The sequence below is a fragment of the Chrysemys picta genome, chromosome 2, assembly GCF_011386835.1.
Source record: "Chrysemys picta bellii isolate R12L10 chromosome 2, ASM1138683v2, whole genome shotgun sequence".
NCBI lineage: Eukaryota > Metazoa > Chordata > Testudines > Emydidae > Chrysemys > Chrysemys picta.
The window spans coordinates 79,095,962-79,116,184 of record NC_088792.1 but is presented as its reverse complement, the minus strand read 5'-3'; the positions used below and the strand labels follow the sequence as shown (position 1 = coordinate 79,116,184).

Here is a 20,223-nt window from a genome sequence, read left to right as displayed (position 1 = left end):
TGTAAGGCTGCCTAGAGCCTTGTAATAGATATCTTATTATTTAAATCTAAATAAATATGCATATTTATATTTGCACATCTATGGTGCATGTGAGTGTGTCATCTATACACACACATTGTTCAGTGTGTATGTATGCAGAACTATGGCCACAGCATTTTGTGCAACCAATCCTTTTAAATACTTTTTCCTGAATATCTTTTTAGACATTTTCTCCCTGATTTAATGAGGCACTAATCCTCATCCATTTTCTTCTAATGGTCCCAAATGGAAGCAGAAGAATAGGGATGGTGGTTCTTAACAAAATGAAACCAGAAAATGCTATAACATCCACAGGGTTGGTAGAAGGATCAAGAAGATTTAGTAGTACTCCTTTAGTACTCCTCAATGAGATTTTCTTTGGCGGCTGTTGTTTTAGAGGCTGTTAGATTATCAAAAATTAATCTGCTAGCGTAGAACCAGTTATTGCTAAAGCAGTGGTTCTCAACCAGGGGTACACGTACCCTGGGGGGTACGCAGAGATCTTCCAGGGGGTACATCAACTCGTCTGCCTAGTTTTAAAATAGGCTACATAAAAAGCACTAGCAAAGTCAGTACAAACTAAAATTTCATACAATTACTTGTTTATATTACTCTATCTATCATACACTGAAATGTAAGTATAATATTTATATTCTGATTTATTTTATAATTACATGGTAAAAATGAGAAAGGAATCAATTTTTCAGTAGTAGCCTGCTATATCACATCTGTATTTTATGTCTGATTTTGTAAGCAAGTAGTTTAAGTGAGGTTAAAGTTGGGGTACACAAGACAAATCAGACTCCTGAAAGGGGGACATAGTGTAGTCTGCAAAGGTTGAGAGACACTATACTTCTGACTGCCAGAAACTAGGATTGGATGACAAGGGACGGATCACTCGAATTCACTTCTTGTGTTCATTCCCTCTGAAGCATCTGGCGCTGGCCATGGTCAGAAGACTGGATACTAGATTAGAGGGACCATTGGTCTGAGCCGGTATGGCCATTCTTATGTTCCGTTTAGGATGTGTTTAAGTGTGCTGCCCCCCAAGCAACTCGGGACATTTGATGACTCTATTTCTGAGACAGCATTAATAGGATTGTTGACAGCCTCACACAACAGGCGCCTTTCTTCTTTTGTCCTGAACATTTTCATCAGACCCTTTTGATATGACATTAAAAAACCCTCTAGGAATCTCTTTCTCAAACGTGCCCTGTGCACTACAGTGGCGAATTCAATGAGCTGGCTCTGGCCTAAGGCACGGAAGAAAGCATTGCTGGAGGCCCTGTTCGCGCATAACACAAAAATACATATAACCCTCCCTTCTTCTCGCCCCCTCCTCTCTGTGAATCTGCCCCTTCCGGCCCCCACAAAGAGCTCCCCGGGAAACAAACGAGCACTAGAGGGCGCTCGCGGGGCCCTCCGCCCACAGTGCGCGAGCTCCAGCTCAGCCGTGCGCAGCCCATTGCCCTGACCCGCCCAGTGAGGGGCGGGTCCCGCGGACGCTCTAGCCGCGCGCTCTGTGGTGGGGCGGCCCGGCCGGGATGACGCGGCGGGCGGGTCCCGTGATGGCTGGTCGTGTCGCCCTCGCACTGTCACTCGCTGCCGCCTCCCCGGCACCAGCTCGCGGCCGCCGAGCCCCCGCCATGGCCGAGGACGGGCACTTGGAGGCCTCGAGCGAAGGGTGAGCGCAGGGGGGCGGGCGGACGGCGCCACGGGCGGGGGCAGCAGTTGGGGGACCCCCCCGCGGCCTGTGTACACCTGCCACCCGCATACACCCCCCCCCCCCTGGACCGCCCTAGAGCGGACCCTCACATCCCAGCTGCTGTAGGTTTTTTCTATGTCACTTCCTCCATGTTTGTACTGCAAAACCACTGATGTCTTAATTGCTTCAACTACAGCAACTTCCTCCCTCCCGGTCTACTCACATCTCTCGTCTCCTCCCGCCCATACAAACTGCTGTTGCTAAACAATAATTTTCCCCTTCTGTCCCTGGCGCGCCTGTTGCTCCATCTCTGCACTGACCTCCACTTCCCTTCAACATCAACTTAGAACACATCCCCTTTAAACCACTGTGCAAATTGGCCTGGCCCATATTTCTGCTATTAGTCCTTCTCTTCCCAAGCAGCCCTTCAGAATGACTTAATCGTTGCCTTCACACTTTTTATAATGCTGCACCTTGTGTTTGAAACTATCTTCCCCTCTATTGTAGTTTGTGTGCCAAACAAACCTCTCTCTCCTTTAGAGAGAGACAAGGTGGGTAAGGTAATCTTTTATTGGACTAACTTCTGTTGGAGAGGTTTTGAGTGAATAAAAGATATTACCTCACCCACCCTGTCTCCCTGATGCCCTGGGACCAACACAGCTATTACACCCTATAACATTCTTCTTAAAATACACAATCTATAAAGCCTCCAGTTGATGATTTACCAAGGGAGTCTTAAAATATCTGTGCTTCATCATCTCAAACTTGTTCAGTGCAATGCTCTGCATTAGTTGCTTAACTTCATCCTTTGGCGTATTAAGTGCTTCTTTGGTAGTGCTGAGTGCCCTCAAGTTCTGTCGTCACACAGCACATTTCAGGATTGTGTTCTTAATATAAAGTCCTTGGGGTAGGAAAAAATGGTCTAAATTTTCATAAGGGATTATTGATTATGGGTGCCCAACATGACATCTTTTAAAGGGGGTGTGATTTTCAGAAAGTGCTCAGCATCCACCCTCTGAAAATCAAGCCCTTTTAAGGCCTTTCAGATTGGGCACCCAAAATCACTAGTCACTTTTGAAAATGAAAGCTTAAGTCTCCTTTTTGTACATCAAAAAGTGTATTGACAATGGTGAAGTGCTAGTGCTTTGAACAGTTAGCACAGAGTATTTGAATTACTGCATTCTTAATATTGGCCAGTCTTAAAGCTTGGTCATCCTTTCAAGGTGAAAAAGCCTGATTAGAGCTAGAGAAAACTTAAATTGTACGAACCAGTGAAATACACTAATTACTTTCAGATTTAAAATTGGCTTGGTAGAGAAATACGTACAAGCTATTAAAATAGCAGATTAGATGCAGTTCTAAATGACAGGTGACATATTAGGTGTATATAAAGGAAAAATCTGAAGTTTAATCTTTTTAAAAACAAATACATCCGATAGTAATTCACCTAGTTACACAACAAGTTCAACTAGTTGAAATCTGGCAACATGAGCATTCTGTGGGAGTGTAGTGATGATAGCATAGTAAAATCACAACAAAATATATTAATCAAAACATGCTAAATCATATAGCTGTAATCCATAGTCTAATCTGAAGATAAAACTAAATATACACCTCTACCCCAATATAATGCTGTCCTCAGGAGCCAAAAAATCTTACCGCGTTATAGGTGAAACCGCGTTATATCGAACTTGCTTTGATCTGCCGGAGTGTGCAGCCAGCCCCCCCTGCCCCAAGCACTGCTTTACTGCATTATATCCAAATTCATGTTATATCAGGTCATGTTATATCAGGGTAGAGGTGTATTTGAATTGTCAATATGGAACAAAGTATCTAGAAATAGTTTGTCAACGTTCCATATAAAATCACTAATTACTGCTCAGTTTGTATAAATGTGGGGAAAAGTTTCAAGGATTGAAAACTGTTTTGTCTTTAAGATAAGTGGTAACTTTCTCTAAAATAACTTTGGGTGGTTGTTTTGGTGAATTTAGATGGAATGGCTTGCAGCAACTAGTTAAAACTAAGATTGCCTTGGAATAATATATAGAACTATTTTGTAGGAATCATTGCAACTTCAGTAGTCATAACTGTTTTTCCATTATCCTTTGAGACTTTTCTGAGTTTGGGTTTTCACTAGTGAGGCATGTTGTTGGAGATGATAGACTTTTTACAGTCTCAGAGTGAATATAGTTTTAAAATCTGCATTGATGAATTCAGTAGGTTTGAACTCATGAAGCACTTCCAGTAAGACACTCAGGGTACTATACTGCATAACATTCATAATAATTTACTTGCTCTTTAAAGAGACACTGTCAACTGCAGATTTGTCTGAGTGTTTGGCTGACTGTCACACCTTAACATTTAAAACAAAGCATAAGCAGGTACGGTAATGAAATCATGCTCCAAATATCTGCACAGTTTTAGTTCTTTTGCTCAGTTTTTCTTTAACTTAGAAATGAAGATTCAAAACAAATAGACTCAAAACAGTGTCACTGCCCTGTAGGGTCTTGTCTTAACCCTTGTCTCTCTTGTCGCTCACCATTAGCTGAAGCTTGCTCCCTCCCTCTCTCCCTTAAAATGTCTTCCTCTCAGGCCTTCTACCTGATAGTAAAGAGCTCTATGCACCTCCATGACCCAGGGTCTCTCCTGTCTGCTCCCCTCCCTAAAAGGCTATAAGACTTATGTAGATTCTTGAAAGTCATATGACTAGCAGAGGCTTCCAGTTTTAAAGGGAACAAGGGCAAAAACAGGTGCACTGGGATGTACACTTTTACCCCAATGCCCAGTGTGCTGTGTTACACACAGACTAAAGGAAATTTCCCACTTCTTTTCCAGTTTGGCCTTTTGCATTGATAGGAGTTTGTGTATAGGCAGTTGCCTTTCTATGTCGATCATCGCTTTCACTCTCTGGTCTCATGCACTTGCATCACATTCATGTATCGTCCTCAAAACTCAGAAATAAGCTTTATTTCAGACACTCTAGAAACGTGTATTTATGAAGTTTTCCTGCCCCTGCATAGATTTGGGAAGGGGAGCACTGTGGCTTTCACTGGGAAGGTGTCTTTTCTCCCCTCTCTTCTGGGTGGAGCCACAATGGAGACACTGTTAGGAGGCTGTCTCCTCACCCCTTCTGCTGCTGAGAGGAGAGTTGATCATGATAGTGTATTCCCCATCCCTGCAGATGGAGGCCTCCCATCTAGAAAGTTCCCTGGGAGGAATGATTAATGACAATAGGCACTAGAACAGTGATATCCAGCCTTCTCAGTCTGAGGGGTGAACAGATTATTTGCTGCAGTCAATACTGGAGTTGGATTCTCTCTGTACTGCTCTCCTTGTACCACTGAAGCCAGTGCTAGAGATTCTCCTTTTTGGGGGGAACTTCCTAGGCTGCTTTAGCCTATGCAGGGGTTGAGGCAGAGAACCAGGGATCCATAAGGAGTAGTTGATTCTTGGTTTCTCTTTTTCCTCTCTCCTGAGCTGCCCTGAATGGCAGTGTGGTGGAGGGGAACTGAGCCATCCTTGCTTAGATGTTCCTCTAAGCCAGGGGTGGCCAACCTGAGCCTGAGAAGGAGCCAGAATTTACCAATGTATGTTGCCAAAGAGCCACAGTAATACGGCAGCAGCTCCCCAACCCCGCTCCCAGTGCCTCCCACCCACTGGCAGCCCTGCCGATCAGCGCCTCCCCCACCCTCCCCGCACCTCCTGATCAGCTGTTTCGTGGCATACAGGAGGCTCGGGGGGGGGTGAGGGGAAGGAGCGAGGGCATGGCAGGCTCAGGGGTGGAGTGGGGGTAGGGCCTGTGGCAGAGCCAGGGGGTTGAGCAGTGAGCACCCCTTCCCCCCCCACCCCATTGGAAAGTTGGCACCTGTAGCTCCAGCCCCAGAGTCAGTGCCTATACAAGGAGCCACATATGAACTTCTGAAGAGCCATATGTGGCCCCGGAGCCACAAGTTGGCCATCCCTGCTCTAGGCTCAGGCAGAGCCAATCAAACTTCTTCTATCCTGCTATCCTTCAGGCTTGCAGAGAAGCAGTCAACAGAGCAGCTGAATTGCTCAGCAGTTACAGGAGGAAAGGGACAGCAGCTGCTAAGAGCATTCTGGGCTCACATCACAGCTCCTCCTTGAGCTGTAAAAGATGAACCAGTGGGAGGCAGTACTCAATACCTCCTCCTTATAGTGATGAGTTTAATTTGAACACCCAGTTTAAAAATTGCAGGGCATCTTACACTTTGAATTTGTAATCAAATATTCTATTCTTAAGTCTCCCTCAAGTACTGCAAGGTAGACACTGCTGGGCTAGACGTTTTCTCCTCCCTCCCTTCTCAAGCCCAATCATGAGTTTAGTGGACGAAGGGCAACCCCCAGACTCCCCCACAGGGTTGCAGGAGGCATAAAGAGTAGACTGCCCTTCTTCCCCCACGCTTCAGTAATTCTCTAGTGAGTGCAGTGGTAAAAAGAGAATATTCACATACTTTCAAAAATTTGTCTATTAAAAAAAAATCCAAGTCAAGTATTTCTTTAATAATCAAACATACCACACTCAGTACTCCGTGCCAGCATGGTACATGCGTGCACAGAGCTATAAATTCAGGGTGAGGTTACAGGGATTGCATACTTTGAAAGTCCTACCCATTACTTCTGGTGGAGGACCCTGTTCTTCATGACTAGTTGGCTGAGTCCCAGCTGAGTTGTGGCAGAAATCCTCCACCAGCTTGCTAGGCCAGTCAATCATCTTGGCTCTAGTCCCTTTCTTCTCAATAAAGTGTCCGGGTGGGGAGAGGAAGATGATGATAGTCATCTGTTAACTCTTGAATCATATTTAAAATCTTTAATAACAGGGGTAATAGATATCTGGGAGGTAGTTTTGGGAAGTCTGCTACTGCCACCCATATTGTAGATAAAATGAAGACTTCTGTCCACAGGGCTATCGGCCTAACACAAACCTTTCACTGGTTCTACATTCACAATTCATTCTGTGCTCAGTAGGGCCATTTATGCAGTGAGGAGCTGCACTAGGAGGAATTGTGCCTTAGGTCCTTTTTGTGATGCAGTATATTCACTCTTGCAGACTGGTCCAACTCCCTGTTGCACTAGGAGGAACAGCATCTAGGCACTGTGAGCCCAAGAGGGTCACCACAATACAGGGCCTTGGGTGGGGGAACTAAAGGGTGGAAAACTGAAAACACAAATGAAGAACCTTCCCATTAAAAAAAAAATCTGTAGTGTCTCCTGATTATTCACTATGGTTAAATTTGCAACCTTATTTTCTGGCATTTCTTAACTTTTGAGTGCTTGACTTTGCAAATTTGACATTCCTTTAGCATAGCTTTTTGGGGTGTCATTGGTATTGACAGCAAGGGAGAAGAGGGGGAGGAAAGGTGGATAGCTCAGTTTTTGCCATGTTGAGGTTGAGCAGGCAGTGGGAGCTCCAGATGAGAGATTTTGATAACAGGAGAGAAGTCAGAGGAAGAGAGGTAGATTTGTGAGTCACTGAAGTTGTGTAAGGGGATGAGGTCACACTGGGCTAAAGTTAGAGGGAAAAGAGGAGGGATTTAAAGACAAAGTCCTGAGTGACTGACAATGTGGGGGGAAGGAGAAGCAGGAACCCGTGGTGGTTAGTGATAAGAAAATCTGGATAGCATGAGGTTACAGAAGTGAAGGAAGGATATAGTTCAGTCCTGTCTAATAAGTGACTTTCTCTTGCTAGTATAACTTTTTCGTTAATGTTCTTGGTTAGGTTTGTTTGGATTTCAGTGTTGAAATACAAATGTAAAATAATGTTTTATTAGACAAGATGGGCAGAAAACACAAAGGCTTGGTCTACACTACCCCCCTAATTCGAACTAAGGTACGCAACTTCAGCTACGTGAATAACGTAGCTGAAGTCGAAGTACCTTAGTTCGAACTTACCTTGGTCCACACTCGGCAGGCAGGCTCCCCCGTCGACTCCGCGGTACTCCTCTCGCCGAGCTGGAGTACCGCAGTCGACGGCGAGCACTTCCTGGTTCGACTTATCGCGTCCAGACTAGACGCGATAAGTCGAACCCAGAAGTTCGATTTCCAGCCGTCGAACTAGCGGGTAAGTGTAGCCAAGGCCAAAGTCTTTATTTCTTTACTGCTAATGCTGTGACTGCTTTGTAAATTATTTTTTTTAAAGGAGAAGTGTCTGATCTTGAACCTTGTATGTTTCTGCTCCTCCAGAGTTGATCAAATCAGAGCAGGAAAGGACTGGTTTTCTAACCTGTTAGCATTAATTATCCTCCATGTCTTTGTAGTACTTTGACATGTCTTTTAGAAGATTAAATGTGAGGCAATAGGACAGTATTTCACAAGCTTGGGGGTGGGGAGAAAAGGGATACCAAGCTTGTCTGGGGATTTGGAGCACAGGCAAAGGAGAGTGGTGGTGGTCAGGAAAAGCTGAATGATCCCAGATATGTAGGGCCCTACCAAATTCACAGCCATGAAAAACATCACGGACCGTGAAATCTGGCCTTTTGTGTACTTTTACCCTATACTGTACAGATTTCACGGGGTAGACCAGCGTTTCTCAAATTGGGGGTCCTGACCCAAAAGAGATTTGTAGCGGGGTTGCAAGGTTATTTTAGGAGGGGTTGCAGTATTGCCACCCTTACTTTTGCACTGCCTTCAGAGCTGGGTGGCTGCCTGGCGGCAGCTGTTAGCCAGATGCCCAGCTCTGAAGGCAGTGCCCCGCCAGCACCAGCGCAGAAGTAAGGGTGGCAATACCATACCATGCTATCCTTACTTCTGCCCTGCTACTGTCTTCAGAGCTGGGCTCCTGGCTAGCAGCCACCGCTTTCCAGCTGCCCAGTTCTGAAGGCAGCACCGCCGCCAGCAGCAGAGCAAAAGTAAGAGTAGCAGTACCGCAACCCCTCCCAACAATAACCTTGCGACTGCCCCCCAACTCATTTTTGGGTCAGGACCCCTACAATTACAACACCATGAATTTTCAGATTTAAAATAGCTGAAATCATGACATTTATGATTTTTTAAAATCCTGTGGCCATGAAATTTACCAATATGGACCCTGAATTTGGTAAGGCCCTACAGATATGCCTCTCTCATGACTGCAAATGTGCTTAGTGATCTCCTGTTCTCTTATGGCAGCCTGTAGTATTGTACGGCCAGTTCTGGAAGCAGCCTGAGTGTACTCGGATGCAGGCTCAGGCAGCAGTCTGATCATTTAAACTTTGCACTTGTACTCATCTCAGCTGCAAGAGCACATAATGCTTGACCCCACGTGCATCAGTGAATGCCCTCTCACACACCCTGGAATGGGGGGAGGGGGAAGTGGCAAAAGGAGGCATCAAAATTAAACAAAAATTAGAAAACAAAAAATACACAAGGGGCAGAAAAGGATGTGAGGAATTGCTGGGAGATAGAAGAGAAGAGGGCTAGGAACATGGTAGGAGGAGTGAGCTAGTACCCATCTGCTGCTTTATTTCAGGTAGGGGAGCTGCACCAAAATTGAGTACCAGTATAATGTTGATCTTCTCTCCTGCCTGAATTTGCAGCTTGTTCCAACTATTCCTAATGTCATGGTATACTAGAATATCACTATACTAATCAGAAGAGATTCATTGTGTATGACTTAACTTGTTTACAATCTCTTCTTAGTATCTGGGAAGTCAGGGGCCAATGTAACATGCTGTTTATATGTACAGGAAACTTCAAGTGGCAAAATGCAATGTTTCCAAATAATTTAACATTGATAAAGTAGGTGCTGACTGTTCTAAATACAAAGTTCAAGATACAATAAATATACAAGGAAGGCGTTTTTACCTCTGACCTAATGTAGCAATATTCTGTAATAAACTACCAAGAGCCTCTTGTTGAAATCAGGAGGTATGATGTACAGAACACTTCCTAGAAATATTGTGCAGTAGTTTTCAAAATATTACGCAGTACTTTAAATGTTGCAAAACAGTTGGATAATTCAGTAACACTAAAGTAATCACAGAACATTTTGGATTGAAATTCTTCTAAACAGCTTTATAAGTAGGGTGATAATCCAATTGGAAGGGGAGAAAATTGGCTTCAAAGTTAACCATGAAGCAGCTCCATAAAACTGTTGGATCTTGTGGAAAATGCCAAACTGGTATTTGCAAAGGATATCATCCACCAGGGTTCTCACTTTGTGTTTTAAGCTTTCTAGTGTGTTCTCCAAGGCCCCACACTCTTGAAGATTTGTAGTCTCTGAGGGTAGTGATAGTGGGGTAGAACGTGAGCTGTATTCCTTCTATCAACATTCATGTGCCACTTCTGGAGCTTATCTCCTGTCCTTGGAATCTCCCATCCAAATTGCATCTGTGGTCACTACATCTAACTTCCAGTCCACATGGAGAAACTCTTCACCCAAATAGCTTGGTCTCTTCAGAAATAACTACTGCTCATAAAGCATCTGGACTTGTGATCTTAAATGCACTCCTCGTCTTTAGAGACCTGGTATCCCAAAAGGTCGCCTTGATTCAAACAAAGTTGAACTACCATGGTTATAGAAACAATGAGGGAGGAATCAGGTTGTGCCTCTTGTGTTGGAAAGCTCTACAAGCCTGGGAATGGATTCTGCCCCCAAGACATTCATAAAATCATTTTAGCCAGTACCCATCGGTCTGAGGCCTGGTCTTGCACTGGGACACCCTGCTCTATTCCAACCCAGGTTAGAGATCTGTAGGTGTGGTGTTTCTGAGTAGCTGACTTGTTTCCTTCAGCCTTCTTGGAATCAGTCTTCTAGATGAAATTCCAAGTGGAAAAGATTCACAGTATAGTGTAAATGGACCCTTGTGGATCCATTTACTTTCCTCACATAAAAAAACTATTTTCTTGACTTGTCTAACTTTGAAGACTAGCCTGTTTAATTTGGCAACTCTTTCAACCTATTGTGAATTTGTCTGCAGTTCCTTGTCACCATTTTCCATGCAGGGCATGTTTCTTACATATTACAAATACAAACTCTTTTTTTATTAAGTTATTAAATATGTTACTTATGAAATGGGTCAACATTCAAATCTGACAATGTATTCACTCATTTTAGATCCAAATGTATTGTATTTCAAATCTCTTTTCATCTTACTCATTGTAAAAATGAGTCTCACAATTTAACTATATTATACATACAGGTTTCTCACTCTAACTGTAAAAGGAGAAGGTTTCATCATGCATTCATCTTGGTCCTCTGTAATTATTTCATGCATTTTCTTAGGGTATGTCTATACTACCCGCCGGATCGGAGGGCAGCGATCGATCCAGCAGGGGTCAATTTATCGCGTCTAGTCTAGACGCAATAAATCGACCCCCAAGCGCTTTCCTGTAGACTCTTGTACGCCGGTGGAGAGGCGCAGGCAGGGTTGACGGGGAAGCGTCAGCTGTCGACTCACCGCAGTGAAGACACCGCCATGAGTAGATCTAAGTACGTTGACTTCAGCTACATTATTCACATAGTTGAAGTCACGTAACTTAGATTGATTCCCCCCCCCGCCCTCCCCCGGTGTAGACCAGGCCATACGTGAAAACCTCTGCATCCCCACAAGCTTTTTTCCCTTTCACAGCAAGATTTCAACTTTGCCTGAAATACTACCCCAAATAAAATGTAAATTTGCTTTGCTTTAAAATGTCTCCTGTTTTGAGGTCCAATGTTCTGATTAGTCTATTAGCTCTGTTGGCTTATCGAAAATCTTATGTGTATGAGGAGGAAAAAGAACCCAGACATACTAGTGAAATTAAACTCTCATCTGTTAAAACTAGACCCTGTTTTTTAAGATTTGTGCTTCATTTTGAGTCTATTGTATTTTAAAGGCCTGTATCCCAATTTGGTCTTTCAGTACTATGTAACCAAATAGCAAGATGGTATCAGATTTGATTCAAGGAGTTAGCAACTTAAAATCATTTAATTTGAATTTTTTTTAAAGTAGTTTCTAGTACTATACCTGTCCATGTCGTCTTTCCAATTTCTTGTAGTTTTACAATCATGTGCTCATATCCTTTTAAAAGTAATTTTCTCCTCTGGTGCTGTGTGAAAGATCCATATAGTCAACGGAAACGGACTAAATGTTTTAATAGGACAAACAGTGAAACTTGAAGATACAAAATACTGTCAATGCACAAAGTAAACAAACTGAAAAGAGAAATACTCTAACACATTTCAATTATAGCACTTTATTTTGTATGTAGTAATAGTAGTGGATAAAAATGTTCAGAGAAATGTGCTTTGTTGTTTGTTTTTTAAATTGATGGTGTCCTTTTTAATAGGTGGCGGGCAAATAGTTTGTTATAGAAACTTAACATCCTGCCGTGAGCACCCATGTAAGCTATGTTCAGTTTTCAGATTGTCTCAAATAACTAAACTATCAAAGCGGGAAATGAGATGCTAATAAGAACTTTTCTCTAAATTAGCCTGGTGTAACCTGTAGTTGCTGTCTGCCTTCTTTCCATACTAACTGCTTGTGTCATCCTTGACAGAGTCTTTCCCTTTGTCCTATTATGGGTCAACAACCTTAAAAGGAACTCAAAATTTAGTAACTGAAGTAGAATTTGTACTGCAAACTCTTATTACTGATTGTGATGCATAAGGCAAAAAACAAATAAACCCACAGCTTGAGTCTCAGATCCTAGGTTGAGTTTAAAGAGTTGACAGAATAAGCGTCTTGTAAATGGAATAAATTTTGATATGGAGTAGTTTAGACACAAACATGGGATTACACAATGCCACGTCATTTTTCAGAATAGAATTGTCCTTAAGAGCCTTTTTTAATTTGAAAAAGCACGATGGAACAGAAAAGTGGATGCTTTATTGGTGTAGTGAGTTTTCTTTGCTTTTATAGCATGAAGGCACATGAATTCAGTGATGCTGAGTGAAATGCACAAAACCGAACATGTGTAAATTCAGTGGAAGAGACTAATTTATTGGCCATTCCTCCCCAAAGTTCAAAGAAGTGGTGTACCTCATCATTTATCTTTAACTTGTATATTATCCATATTTAAATATCAGCCACTTGATGACTATTGATGTTTCCTCTGTGAAATTGTACTTGCTTAATCTTCATTGTTTTCATGACTCTATGCAGGTTAGAAAGTAGTCATATGTACAGACTGAAATCCACTCCCTTTTCAGCTAGTTGCTTTCCACTTCAGTTCAAAATCATATACACCTCTACCCCAATATAATGCGACCTGATATAACATGGGTTTGCATATAGCATGGTAACCCCGGGGCTCCGCCAACGGGGCTCCAGCAGCGCTTTAAAGGGCTCGGAGCTCTGGCCGCTGTGGGGAGTCCTGGGCCCTTTAAATCACCGTCGGAACCCTGCCGCCGCTACCCCGGGGCTCTGGCAGCGGGGCTCAGGTGGCGATTTAAAGGGCCCGGGGCTCCCTGTGGCCAGAGTCTCGGGCTCTTTAAATCACCACTGGAGCCCTGCCGCCGTTACCCCGATATAACGGGGTTTCACCTATAACGCAGTAGGGATTTTTGGCTCCCGAGGACTGCGTTATATCCGGGTAGAGGTGTAATAATGTTTTAATTTAAAGATTTTTTTAATGTAATTTTTTAACCAGCTTTCTCTAGGACAGTAGTTGCCCAGCCCTCCCATTTGCTTTTCCTTTTGTCAATTTATTTTGTTATTATTTATGCAATAATGATAATCTGTAGCTTTTTAGGGCTTGATCCAGCTAAGTGATGAGCATTCTGGCCCTGATCGAGTAAAGCACGTAAGCACATGAGCAGTCTGAGTTAAGTCAAACACTTAAATGTTTTTCTGGATTGTAGCCATTGTGCTCAGAATTTTGCTGGATTGAGCCTTACAGTATTCTTCATATCTAAATTTCAAAATACCTACAATTCTGAATTCTCATGCTGGCAAAAGAGTGGGTTGTTTATTTAGACATTGCCTGCAGAAGGCAGCGGAGGAAGGCATCTGTAATTCCCTTTTGATATTGGTTTGTACTTCTGTATCTGTTCCACTGTTAATGTGTCTCAGTTTTGTACCAGTGCAATCCAACTGAAGTCCACAGAGGCCATCTCATTAATTCATTGGGTCTGGAAACAACCACCTCTGTTCATCTTGGTGCTTAGGCAGCAAAGTTCAATAGATTCTCTACCCTTTCCATGATAATCCAGTAGTCCACCTAATCTATAGACATCCAGCACCAGTTGGAAGTCTGGTGAGGGGAAAGGTTATTGTTTAGGTTGTACAACCAAAAAACATTTGGATTTAAACAGGAAATTCAGTGCAATAGTCAGGTTATCGATTTCATTTTATACAAAGTTAGAGTTGTGTAAGTGTCAGTATTCTGACCTGACCTTAAGAGTGAGAAGGATGAGTTTTAACAGGCTTTATTGTCAGTTGGCATTTATCTGACACTCAGATATTCTGTACATTTTTGTACAAAGTTGCACTAACCAATTTAATATTTGTTACACTGCATTAAAAGCAGACTGTGAAGAACTTCAAAAAGATCTCACAAAACTAAGTGATTGGTCAACAAAATGGCAAATGAAATTTAATGTGGATCAATGTAAAGTAATGCACATTGGAAGAAATAACCCCAACTATACATACAATATGATGGGGGGCTAATTTAGCTACAACGAATCGGGAAAAAGATCTTGGAGTCATCGTAGATAGTTCTCTGAAGACGTCCACGTAGTGTGCAGCGGCGGTCAAAAAAAGCAAACAGGATGTTAGGAATCATTAAAAAGGGGATAGAAAATAAGATGGAGAGTATCTTATTGCCCTTGTATAAATCCATGCTACGCCCACATCTTGAATACTATGTACAGATGTGGTCTCCTCATCTCAAAAAAAGATATACTGGCATTAGAAAAGGTTCAGAGAAGGGCAACTAAAATGATTAAGGGTTTGGAACGGGTCCCATATGCGGAGAGATTAAAGAGGCGAGGACTTTTCAGCTTGAAAAAGAGGAGACTAAGGGGGGATATGATAGAGGTATATAAAATCATGAGCGATGTGGAGAAAGTAGATAAGGAAAAGTTATTTACTTATTCCCATAATACAAGAACTAGGGGCCACCAAATGAAATTAATGGGCAGCAGGTTTAAAACAAATAAAAGGAAGTTCTTCTTCACACAGCGCACAGTCAACTTGTGGAACACCTTGCCTGAGGAGGTTGTGAAGGCTAGGACTATAACAGCGTTTAAAAGAGAACTGGATAAATTAATGGAGGTTAAGTCCGTTAATGGATATTAGCCAGGATGGGTAAGGAAGGGTGTCCCTAGCCTCTGTTTGTCAGAGGGTGGAGATGGATGGCAGGAGAGAGATCACTTGATCATTGCCAGGTATCTCCTGTTTCAAGTGGTTCAAACTACCAACCTCACCTGTATTTTACAGCATGCATACTGACAGGTGCACCTAATTTGGGAGGGTGTCTCAGACAGTGATTTTTTCCACACTGCTCCATTCTTAGGTGGTTCCACCTCTGTGGTTTATTAGATGATATGAAGAACTTTTTGGCTTTGATGCCAGGAAAGATGTTAAACCAAAGATTGGATTGGCAATTAACTTTTCTTAGAGATGAGCTAGATAAGGGAGCTATTTGAGCTTTCTCTGGGTTCAAGTTTGTATTCTCTTGAATGAGGCCTACTTGTGCTGTGGTTAATGGGGTCCCCATGCACTTAATTTGCTTCTTTATGGCAATCTAGTTACGTTTCCTCTGACTCATGCTCTGAACATAGTTTTGAAAGCTCTCATGCCTTTTAAGCCCTTAGAGACTTCCTCAAGTTATTTTAAGGTGGTTGCTGGTAAACTTTCACTTGCTTGGAAATTGTGTGAACTGTAGATTCTGTCCTACATGGAACCATATCGGTGTTCTATCAAGTCAAAGATGTCATTAAAAGGACATTGTCTACTTAAAAAACATACTTCACTGAAATTCTTTTTGCCTGTTGGTGTTACAAGGGTCATCAAAAATGAGTACAACTGAAAGATTAGAGAGGTTATTTTCTCTCTTTCTTTTTTTGTTTACTTAGTGTATTTGATAGCATTTAGTATAGTGAGTGTCTGTTTCTCCTTGTATATTCAATATCAGGTGATTTTTTTGTTTTGTTTGGTAGCTTCACACAGCAACTGAGGAATGAAACCACTTTAAAAAAAAAACAGAAAATGTGATTGTAAAACTATATAAATTGACAGGAAGATTCTGGGGAAAGTGTAGGACTTGAAACCACTTTAAGCTTTGACTAGTTTTCAAATTGATTGTATCCTTTTAATACATGCTCACTGTTGCCCTCTGCCTATTGCAGTCAGGATTACATACTCTACATGTCAAATGCCTTGTGTGCATCGCTTCTCAACCCCAGCAGTGTGTAAGCTTGTTATGTAGATGATGAAGCTACCCTGGCCATTTACCTGCCTGATCTTGGTCACCTTTTACTGCTCTGCAGTTAGCTGCTTGTCATATCAAAGACTTATTCGCTCTTTTAAAAAAAAAAAAAAAAAAAAAGATTTTTGAAGGCATGAAACTAAGAATCTGGAATGAAAAATATGAAAAACCTTTAATTCAGATAACTAAGCGAGTATATCTTTGTATTTATGAGAACGCTAAACCTTCAATTTTCTTTAATAATTCATCCACCGATTGTAGGGTGCAAATTTATTTAACAGAAATTAAAATAGGCAATACAAAAATAAAGCTACTTTTAGTCATTTAAATATGACAGATTTAGCACAGATAGAGGAAACTAAATACTTGTTTTCAGAAGACTGAAGTTTGCCCATCCCAAAGAAAAGATACAAGTAACAATGTGCCGGGTGTACCAACCCAGCACTGGGCCACTGGGGCCTGACCAATCAGGGAACTAACACTGAAATCTATCAGTTGGGACAGGAGACCACACCCCTTTACCCTTGCTGCGCATGCTTCAGGTGGAAGGGACAGATAAAAGGAGGCAGCCCAGCTCAGTCTGGGCTGGCTGAGGAGGGGGAAGGACATGTGCTGCAGGCTCCTGTAGAGGCGACTGCGACTCTCCAAACTGTGGGAACTGTGGACCTGGACAACTCTGAGGATGGCCAGCAGACCTGCACTGCCACCATTTTGACATGTTTGTTACAGCTGTCTTTAACAGTAGAGACATTTCCTTATTGCTAAAATGTTTTTCCCCTTTTAAAGAAATTTTGAGGGTTTTTTTCTTTAATCAAGATATGGCTTAGACATTTATACAGTATCAGTTTGAGGGTGTGGGAAGAAAAGCGATTGGGTGTTAAACTGCTGATCTCAGGATCATGTGGTAATATTCTTCAGCTTAGTATATCACTAGAAGAGACATTTGACTTAACACAGTGGCCCAAAAGATACCAAGGTGTTGTTATAATCAGTTTTTAAGACAGTAATTAATTAAAACTAAATTGATTATATCAATTGATAATTTTCATTAAACTGTTTTAAATTTCATGGTACAAGTTGATGGTTAATAGTTGGCCAAATTGCTTTGTGCTGATGCCAAATATACTTTTTCAAAAAAAAATCTAAATTTTAGATAGCTAGACTTGTCGATCAGCTTGGAAACCAACTGTATTCAAATACTCTATCTCTTGGGACTTGATCCAGATCCCATTAAAAGTCAGTGTAAAGACTTCCATTGACTTCAATGGCCTTTGGAAGAGAGCCTTGGGGTCAGATGCAACTCCCGTGACTTAAAAGTCAATGGAAAGATTCTCATTCTAAGGGGAGTTGGATTGGTCCCTCATACAGCATTAAGGTGATCCTTAAGTGCAGTGTTCTACAGTCTTTAGCATTGGTAGAAGCAAATATTTAATTGCTTTATTTTCTTTCACAAATGCCAAGAGACTGGGCAAACAAAAAGGTGGAAACATAAAGGGGGGGAAAGCATAATTGAGGCAAAATGATGTAAAAAAAACCCCAAAAAACCTGACAAGAAAAAGAGTTTTAAGAGTATTATAAGAAAAAAAAGTTTTTGAAAATGTGTAACCTTTAGTTTGATTTGAAATTCTAATTTAGCTGTCTTGTGTTGTCTGTCTTCCTCTACTGTTAGTATTTAAAAAAAAATCAACATGAGAATGTATGGTAGACATGTTTGGACATAGGCACGAACTCCATGGGTGCTCCAGGGTTGGAGCACCCAAAAATGATGGGTGCTGAGCCACGGCCCCCATATCAACTCCCCTCTCAGCACCTCCCGCCTGCCGGTGGACCTCACGGATCAGCGCCTCCCACCCACCATGATCAGCTGTTTCATGGCGTGCAGGAAGTTGTGGGGGGAAGAAGCGAGGGGGCATAATGGGGCTGTTTCATGGCGTGCAGGAAGTTGTGGGGGGAAGAAGCGAGGGAGCATAATGGGGTGGGGACAAGGCCTGGGGCAGTGCCAGAGGTTGAGCACCCCCCAGCACATTGGAAAGTTGGTGCCTGTGTGTTGGGATGCCAATGCCTAATGAGCTGACTTAAGAGGTAGAATTTGAAAAGTCCACTTGGCATAGGGAGTTTGGGAATTTTCCCAGGAGGGTGCCATCACTTTCTGCAGACTTTGACCTTATTTTAAAATCAGTTAATTAATTAATTGAAACCCTGGAAGTTTCTAACCCTTACGGGTGTAAAGAGACTCTTCCAAACAAAAATTGTAGTTAAAGCAATGCAGTGCAGTCTTCCTAAATCTACAAACTTATGCCATTGCCTCTGCTGCTGTTCAGAACTTCCACAATATGAAACTTGGGATGTGGGATGCATGTTTTACTTTTTATTTAACATTTTTTTTAATGTTCTTAAGAGCCTGCTCCTGCAAGATGCTGAGTGCGTTCAGTTCACTGATTGATCTGAGCACCTGAGAGGATAATGTAGTATTTGTTTTTAAACGTGTTTATTGAGAAATTGAACACAGCTCCTAAATTCTGATGGTTTAAACAAATCACTTTTTTACACAGAAAGGTCATGATTCAGAGTGACTGTTGTAAAGGTAACTAAATATTATTGAATGGCAATGGACCCAGATTATGAAATGCTGAATTCTGATTGACTGTCTTTCTTCTATAATCACCTGCTCTATGTGTATCTGATCTGTGCTATCTGCAGCTTCACTGGGCACGCTCATCAGACTTTCCCTGTTGTGTTACTGCTTAAGCTTATGACACAAACGAACAAGTAAGGAGAAGGTAAAGGCTGAAACTCCATGTCATGCTCGTGGTCCTTGTACATAATGGTCTGGTGTACTTGTGTGCTCTACTTGGGGCAATACTTGAAGATCATTAAAGCTTCAGCTAATGCAGAATGAAGGTAGCTTGTTTATATACCGTATATTCCAATTTATTTATAAACCTATTTATTTTGTGTTTACTGCTACTGTAGGTCAGGATGGCTATCTAGTTGGCTTCCTGCATGGTGCCCCACATCACTGCCACATCTTAAAGAAGCTGAAGAGAAAATACTGAAGTGTAAGTATTTTTTACACATCTGGAGTATACCCAGATCTCATGTAACTTTTCATGAGAAACAATCATTGCTATTTTTAATGCATTGCAATGAAGCAAACATGACTGTAGTATAGATTCTCAGTGTTCCCTTGTTTAGGATCTTTGACCCTGATCTGAAAGATATTTGATATTCCTGCCCTAGACTTCCACTGAACAGATTGCTAGATATGATTAACAAAATAAAAAGTATCTGAACTGTGTTTTTTTTTCCTTCAGGTATCACAAGCACGTACAGTAAACAATATGTCTTCATATCCAATGGAAATAAAATATGGACACTAACATTCTCTCAGGACCTCTCATATAAAACTCCACTTGTTCTCCTCCATGGGTTTGGAGGAGGTGTTGGACTTTGGGCTCTCAATTTTGAAGAGCTTTGCGAAAATAGGACCGTTTATGCATTTGACCTCTTGGGATTTGGGCGTAGTAGTAGACCACAGTTTGACACTGATGCAGAAGAAGCAGAAAATCAGTTTGTAGAAGCTGTAGAAGAATGGAGACAGGAGGTAGGGCTGGACAGAATGATTTTACTTGGCCATAATCTGGGTGGATTCCTGGCTGCTGCTTACTCACTGAAGTACCCATCAAGGTATGTGAAAATAAAGGGATAAAGGAAATCTTTGCTGTCTCTTACTAATGTTAATACTACACATCTGTATTCATTTGAAGTGCAGCAGAATGTAAAACCAAGTTCTTTCTGAATTAGTTTTAGTTGTAAAAATTGGCTCAAGACTTGATTTAAAGAGACACTATCATCTAGTTTACACCCCAAATGCAAATTGTTTTTTTTTCTGAGTAGAAAAATATGAATACAGTATGAGTAGAAATTCTTTGTTTATGTTCTAACCATCAACCATTTTTGTTAAACATCCTCTTGCAGTGCTCTGAACCTGAACAGAAGAATCAGTTAATGCATGAGAATCAAAAAGTATAACAGCCATCCTGGAGCATGTTGTAGTTAGAGTTAAATATTGTACTATTAATAATCTGCCTTAACATAACTTTTAAAGTATATATTTACAAATTGTTCAGACATCATAAGCTGCAGAT

The 20,223-nt window shown here is 41.7% G+C and overlaps 1 protein-coding gene across 1 annotated transcript in view; it reads left to right on the top strand.

Annotated features, from left to right (window-relative positions):
* The first annotated feature begins 1,499 nt into the window (after nucleotides 1–1,499).
* The window catches only part of ABHD5 (abhydrolase domain containing 5, lysophosphatidic acid acyltransferase), a 38,814-nt gene continuing 20,090 nt past the window's right edge, over nucleotides 1,500–20,223 (top strand). The window contains exons 1-3 of the mRNA XM_005278693.5: nucleotides 1,500–1,702; nucleotides 19,049–19,134; nucleotides 19,390–19,762. Of these exons, the coding sequence (XP_005278750.1) occupies nucleotides 1,563–1,702; nucleotides 19,049–19,134; nucleotides 19,390–19,762 (599 nt within the window). The 5' untranslated portion in view covers nucleotides 1,500–1,562. The remainder of the gene's footprint in view (nucleotides 1,703–19,048; nucleotides 19,135–19,389; nucleotides 19,763–20,223) is intronic.